This window comes from Triplophysa rosa, linkage group LG17 (genome assembly GCF_024868665.1).
Source record: "Triplophysa rosa linkage group LG17, Trosa_1v2, whole genome shotgun sequence".
Lineage (NCBI taxonomy): Eukaryota > Metazoa > Chordata > Actinopteri > Cypriniformes > Nemacheilidae > Triplophysa > Triplophysa rosa.
The window spans coordinates 2,053,758-2,061,359 of NC_079906.1; the positions used below are offsets into that span (position 1 = coordinate 2,053,758).

General features: G+C 35.8%; 1 protein-coding gene across 6 annotated transcripts in view; it reads left to right on the forward strand.

The window, feature by feature from the left end:
• The first annotated feature begins 10 nt into the window (after positions 1–10).
• The window catches only part of LOC130567666 (platelet glycoprotein IX-like), a 253,006-nt gene continuing 245,414 nt past the window's right edge, over positions 11–7,602 (forward strand). For 4 of the 6 annotated variants that reach the window (XM_057355941.1, XM_057355940.1, XM_057355939.1 and 1 more), the window contains exons 1-2: positions 11–1,904; positions 2,716–4,774. In XM_057355941.1, the coding sequence (XP_057211924.1) occupies positions 2,718–3,425 (708 nt within the window). In that variant the 5' untranslated portion in view covers positions 11–1,904; positions 2,716–2,717 and the 3' untranslated portion in view covers positions 3,426–4,774. Of the gene's footprint in view, positions 1,905–2,592; positions 4,775–7,602 lie in introns of those variants that run through there. The other 2 variants (XM_057355937.1, XM_057355938.1) reach the window with 2 other exon arrangements.

Here is a 7,602-nt window from a genome sequence, read left to right on the forward strand (position 1 = left end):
AAAAGGTTCTTCGATGCCATAGAAGAACCTTTTGGTTCCATAAAGAACCTTTAACATAAGAAGAACCTTTCTGTCACACAAAAGGTTCTTTGATGCGAGAAAAGGTTCTTCAGATTATAAAAAAATAAGAAAGAGATGGTTCTTTGTGGAACCGAAAATGGTTCTTCTAAGGCATCGCTGTGAAGAACCTTTTAAGCACCTTTATTTTTAAGACTGTGTATGTTTAGAGGAATGTATATTTTTAGCAAACTGTGACAGATGACAATGATCATTACAAAGTTACATCCTGAACGCATACAGTGTATAAGATAAAATGAAAGATCAATAATATTGAATTAAAACTTTTGTGTCATAAATCTTATTATAAAATAGATCATGTGTTGTTTGGTCAACAGCCATTTTTTGGTTCGCAAAGCACAGCCACAATAAGCTATTAGTATCGCAGTATCATTAGTAACAGAACCCATTGTGTATTTTTGGCAGGGACTAAAAGGGACATCACCAAACACTCTTTCTCTTATGGCTCAAACTTACTGTTAACCTGTCCCCTGCAACCACCTTCCATATCGAGATCATTTTTACCATCCAATCAGTCCCTGATGGATAAAAATAGCCGGTTTCATTCAGTTATATATCTTATTGTAGAAGTCAAAAGGGTTGCGAACACTTTAAGAAGAAACTGCGAGTCATTTCAGTCTGATGTACTGATGGCAGATAATCCCCAACGATGCATTGAAGGTTCAGATGTATCTTTTGTCTTTGAGGTTTTCACACTCGTCTTGTCTTTTTCTGTGTCCTTCTCAGCAGCATTATATGTAGTTCTGTATTGCGTTGTGTGTTATTGGAGTGCTGCATGCCGATTATTCCACTCATCCATGTGAAATATGAAAGGATCGTGTAGTGGACATCTGTTCACCGGTTAATAAAACCAGGGCTTGTAAAGACACATTTAAGCAGTAATAAAACCAACCGGGGACCAAGTGGGGAAATTATTGTGTATACAGTGTCCTGACTGCATAATGTATAATGTTTATATGAGAGATGTATTTCTGTCTGTCCAGCAATGAAACAGACTGTTGAATCGTGTGTGTATAAATATGTTTGTCTCCTCACTGGCTTATACTTCTGTTCAACTGAATGCGTCAAGATATCAAAGAATATTTTAGGACAGGGAATTATTTTATTTGGACAGAAAAGAGAATGCTTTTCATTTCTGATATTTTGTTTGTGATGAATCTCAATGTCGATGTACAGTCAATGTAAAACTCCAAATGTGATGTTCAAAACACTCAATAAAATGTATATGACTATTTTGCATTCTTACATTTTCACATTATACCATCACCAGCTAAATAAGTTTGAAGTGTTCTGCCTTGATTATATTTAAACCATTGCAATATGTTCATTTTTGCGTTTCAGCAGCTAATTAATAATGTAATGAATTAACATTAATAATGGGAATGATTAAATGTCTCAATCAAGATATTTTATTTTGTGTAATTTTGGGGAGAAATACCTTAAGATGACAAATAGCACATGTGGCTCAGTTAAAAAACTTAATCACTCAGAAGCAAATATCAGTCTGTTTACATGATGAACTTTCTCTTGCACTCTGCACTTTATTTAGTTTCCTTTTTTGAAGCTCAGCTCAACTTCAGGGATAAATGCAGGACATTTATCATAATCTTATCTGGTGCTCACAGAAGTGATCATCACGTGACACACCAGCAGCTCTCGTTGGATGAAACAAACTGTCCGTCTGAGGAAAAACGTCTGTCGTTTACAGAAACAGTACTGCCTATATAAATATAGAGGGAAATTGCAATATTGAATTTTTATGGACTACATCTAGAATCAGAATGGATATTGGACACCCCCTATTTCTGTAGATCACATATTAAAAGGTAAGTGTAAGTATTAAAAGTGGTGTATTCACAGGATGTGTAAATCTCTAGGGCCGAGCTCATGTTAAAACCACTAATGACTGGAAAAATCTTTGGTGACACTGGTGGCCTTTATGAATAATGCATTATAAAGGGTTTAAAGGGTATTATGCATTATAATTGTTCATAATGTGTGTTGTAATACATTAAATGTTGTTTTAAAGAATTACAACCAAAATAAAAATGCGTTATAATGTATTAACTGTAGTTACAATTATTCATGAGACATTACATAATTAATACATTAAAACTACTTTTATAATGCATTATACATATATGCTTTAAGTAATCTTTATTTGGCAATCTGTCGTGGTATGCATAATTTTCATTTCACTGCAACAATACCTATACCACAATATAGTTACATAGCGATGTATATAGAAACTTAAACCATATCCACACCACATCTCTTTTAAAAGAATCTACCTTAATAATGTAATTGATCATTTTACAACAAAAAAATGCTTACTATAGCTAAAACTTGATGTCCAAAGATTAACCATGGTTTTATTATAGTATTCATATTTTTATTTATAGTAAAACTATGGTTATCCAAATGGTAATAAATTCACCAAATAAAAAACATTTTGACTTTATACAACTATAATAAAACCATGGTTCATTGTTATATTATACCATGGTGTTTAAATACTCGATTCTGATTGGCTGGAAAGGGTGCACTGAAACCGTTTACTGCGCGGGTAGCACGACTAAAATATATTTTACTCTACTGCTCTTTAAAATGTGTACACATCACTGTTTTTCCACACAGAGATGCAGTTCGGTGGTGGTTTAACAGCTCTTGTTTGGTGCTCAGTCTTTGCACACATCCACTGCGACTCCTGCAGATGCGTGACCTTACCATCTGCAGGTGTGAGGGCGAACTGCAGCTCGCAGGGCTTTAGGTCGATCCCTCAACTGCCTGCCGATGTCACAGAGCTCCTGCTGCAACACAACCTCCTGACCACAGTGACTCCAGGCTATTTCGACGCGCTCCTTAACTTACAGCTGGTCAACTTATCCGAGAACCCGTTCAACTGTGAATGCAACATCCGCTACCTAAGTCACTGGCTGAAGAGAAATCAAGCCCTGTCTGGGATAGCCGTGTGTGCCAGTCCTGCTGAACTCGCCCACAGGCCCATTGATGGGCTCGCGGATGCCGATTTCCCCTCCTGTGTCTCCGCTGAGTGCTCTGGATGGGTATATAACAGTGTTTTATGCTTTGCGCTTTGCTTTCTCATTGGCTTGCTGCTGTGGTGCCTGCAACTCGCCAGAAACTCGACATTTACTCTAGGAATCGATGAGAGACACTCTGGACTGGAGGCCGAAGCTCTTCGATCGCTCAAGCCTAAACACAGAGCTAGGATGAGACGCAGTATTGGAAGTGATGACATGGACAACCCTTTACTGAACATGGAACTTCTTCCTCAGATACTGGACGTCCTGCACAAGCAGCACAACATCAAGATTAAAGTACCATGATGGGACGAACCACATTTTGACATGTGTCAGTGGTCGCTATCTCTTCCGTACAAATTACGTCATTCTGCACATTTAACAGTTTATACACTTGATATATGTTTTTTTTCCAAAAGCGACTTATAAGATATGCTTTCACTGGTGCTCCTTGGGAGTTGAACCCTAGAACATGGCATAATAGAGCCATGAACAGTTGAGCTACAGGAACGTCCTGAAATAAAACATTTACATTTCATGTAACATGGACAAACATATTATTCAAATGTAAACCTTTTACGTGCTATCTAAGGTGGACTTGAGTTTAGAAAGATTCATTGTGGCGTAAAGGCTCATTTACACCAAGAGCAATAAATACAGTACAATAACTATACTAGCGTCCACACTGACAGATGTTAAAATTCTAAGCTGGAGCATTTTACATTTTAAATATGCAAGCCCTTTATACTCATATAGATTTTTCAATGTCAATGTTTTATGAGCTGGAAAAATTGCTCTTAAAGTTATACCAATTATATCGATCTTCTGTACAGTTACTGGTCTCATATGAAATGCATACCAGTTTTTGCAGCGCCACAAAAAAATATTGCTACAGTTTTGAGACACAAATGTCCACTGGGGGCGCTAAAGAGAAGGACTGTATTGGTCCGCTAGATGGTTGAGTGCATAGTGCATGCATAATATGTAATTTGGGACACAACACATTTCTATTTCTGTTTATGTCTTTATGCACTTTTCTTAATAAGACATCCTTTAAATTGTTTAAAAAATTATATGTGTTGTCAGCACAGTAATTACACTGTATGCAGTTGTTTTGGTAAAATAGGAAATATGTCATCTTGTAAACCACGCTACACATTTTGTAATTGAAACGGGTGTGACGGTGAAACAGTAATTAAAAATGTGAAAGAGTGACAGATGATGACAGTGAAATATCAGTTAAAGAGAAAATCAGCTAAAGCGTCTTGTTGCCATAGTCAATAGGCTATATGTTGTTGTAGTTATACTAAGTAATCCTCTTAATGTGTCACAATGGAATTATTGCAATGAAGGGGTGATATAGTGGGGATTATCGCTTACAGTACATAGTGGTTTCTTGGTGTGTGTAGTTTTTGGGACGTATCGAGGTGGTCCGTCCAGGTGGGATGCAGTAGAAGCCCTGCAGGTGATATAACCACAGATGTCACTGTACCATTACACAAAAAGATGTTCACATTGTTCAATCTTTGCATTTACACTGTCCTTTTCAGAACCCTAATACAGAGGGGAATGATGTGGAAATGAAGAAAACTAAAAATAAAGTACATCTGTTTCTGACCAGAAGTGCGATTCATATCCTGGAACACAAGACAAAGGTGTGACTCATAATGAGTATTGTCATATATTTAAGATAATGTGTAACCCTTGTAAACAGGCTTGTAAACAGAATGAAAGTCTAGGAGGGGATCATGACTCAGTGATGGAGGCCCGACACAAGTTAAATATCTAAACCAGTTTTTAAGCCATTTTCCAGCGAGTTTGGTTTTATTGAATTGTCCTGTCTGAGAGCTCTCTCTGCTGTTCAGAATAAGATACTGCACTCTAAAAAATCCTGGGTTATTTTTTCTACCCAAATGCTGGGTTGAGCCATTTGGGTCATTTTTGGGGGTTATTTTGTCAGTCCTGAGTAGTTTTTGTAGTTCTGTGTAACCCAAACGCTGGGTTATACTCTGGGTCATTTTCGCTGAGAGTTGAATTAATGCACCCCCTCCCCCACCCAGACGTATTAACCCAGCTCATTGGGTCAAATCAACTCAGCGCACCGCAGCTCAAGCTGTCTGAATCCGAGGTGGAAGTTAAAGGCGATAGGCAGAAAAGCTGCATATTATTTCCTTTATTTAGTCACTAAATGTATTTTTAAGAGTTATTTTAGAATGTATGAGTTTAAAGTTCAAATCTGTAGTCGGTTATAAGATGGCGTCTGTTTAAAGTTCCAGTCAGTGAAATCTAATGGCAAGGTTGCGAATTGCAACCAACCGCTCACTCCACCCCTCCCGTTCGAAACACTACGACGGCTGACAGAACATGGCGAATTATATGCGAGGGGACCCCGCGGTGTATGTAGATAGAAATAGCTCGTTCTATGGTAAGAAAATCTTAACGCTTCATTGTGTAAGCTCTTTATACACCTCTGAAGACTTAGTTGTGTATATTATATTGCATTTCTATCAATAGATCCCCCCAAAACTTACACAGCTTGGATGTTTTCGGAGACGTGAGCTTCAGGGAACCACGAATGCTCTGCGCTCATGTATCCCGCCTACGCAACCTCACCTCGCAAGTCCTTCTGAAATTCACCGCTGGCTCTGATATCTGTAACGTTAGCAGTTAAGATAGTTTTGAAATAGTATTAATTTTGGGCATATATTTAACGGTCAATATTTGGTTTCATAAATCTATTCTTTATTTTTTGCAAATCGTTTTTGACTGAGGGCAAAGTCAAGTTTCATAACTTTATATTTTTGATTTAACTTTGTACAGCTGACTTTGACTTTTTTTGCACATATGTTGCCTGAATCATTTGAAGTTTATGACTTGTGTCTAATGTGTGTAATGTACTAAAAATAATTAGAAAAAATAAAGCTAATACAATGTTGATCATTTGTTTATCATGTGATTTATTTAACTTTAAACGATTATTTTAAAAGGAATACAAAAAAACATTTGAAAATATAACCCATTAATGAAATCAAATTAACCCAGTATTTTTGTAAGAAATAACCAATTTTTGTGTCGAAAAACAACCCATTTCCTGGGTTAAAATTAATAACCCAACTTCTTGGGTTAGTTTAACCCCAAATGTGTTCTGTCCTATATTTACCCAGCAGCTGGGTTAAAAACAACCCAAGTTGGGTTGTTTTTAACCCAGTGTTTTTTAGAGTGTGCAGCACGAGAACACCAAGATAAAGAGGAGACTGCAAGCAAATGTAGAAGCGAGTTATTATCAAGAGGCTGCAAATCTCACCTAAAGCATACAGTTTGCACAAACATGTTTACCTACAATTAAAGATTACTAAAGTTACTTTGTTATTTAAAAAAGGAAACCCTTAGAAATGGATATTTCATCGACACATTGATCATAAAATAATAGATAATCCTGGTATTCATTGAGTCTCCTATAAGGTTATCTGTGATCAGATATTTCTCTTACAGAATGCCGAGGGATTGCAGAATATTTATGAAAATGATTTAGACAATGAAAAACTTTCTTCTCACTCAGTACAGTCCACATCACAAGGGCAGTCCTTTCAAAGGTTTTGTTAATAGAATAAAGCGATATTGATTAAACCCCATATATACCTCATACAACATTGAAGACATTAGTTCCGTTTATGATATTCTGGGGCAGAAGCAATTCTGTTAAAAATGGTTTACAAATCACGTAGACACACTTTTGACTTCCTAACTCAATAAAAAATATTTTTCTAATTTTGATTACAAAGTTCCTAAGTGTGTTTAACTGAACATTTTGTCCCAAGAAATACAAATGGCCCAAAAAGGTGTTTCTAAACCAGGTTGTGTAGTATGTACTAGGGTTGGGAATCGTTTCAATTTTATCGATTACAATTCTGATTCTGCTTATCGATTTCGATTCTTATCGATTCCCAGTTTCGATTCCACAGTTGAAGTAAAACATTTAGATATCAACCTGTATGGTCATTTAGCCTGCTTATTGACTTGTTTGCAAAATATATATATATATATATTTATGAGCACCGTTTTGTGTATATTTACATTAGTGCTGTCAATCGATTAAAAAAATTAATCGGATTAATCACACATTTTTTCTGTGATTAATCACGATTAATCGTACATAACTATTATATTTTAATATATACTTTTACATTTTAATAATTTCACATTTAATCTTCAAATTGATGTAGAAACAACATATTTCTTTAACAGCATCATTTTATGAAAGCTAGCATTTTGATATTAGTACTGTAACTGATGTCTCTATTAAATTGATTATTTTAACATGAATTATAGCCATTCAACAGTATAATTGAGAGCTCATGTAGGAAACATACAGGAATTGAAGGACACTTTACAGTCTTTATTAATGCTAAATTATAAATTAAATGCAGAAGAATTCTCATTAAAGCTACAAAATTACATTGATTTCTTCTTTTATTTTGTTCTT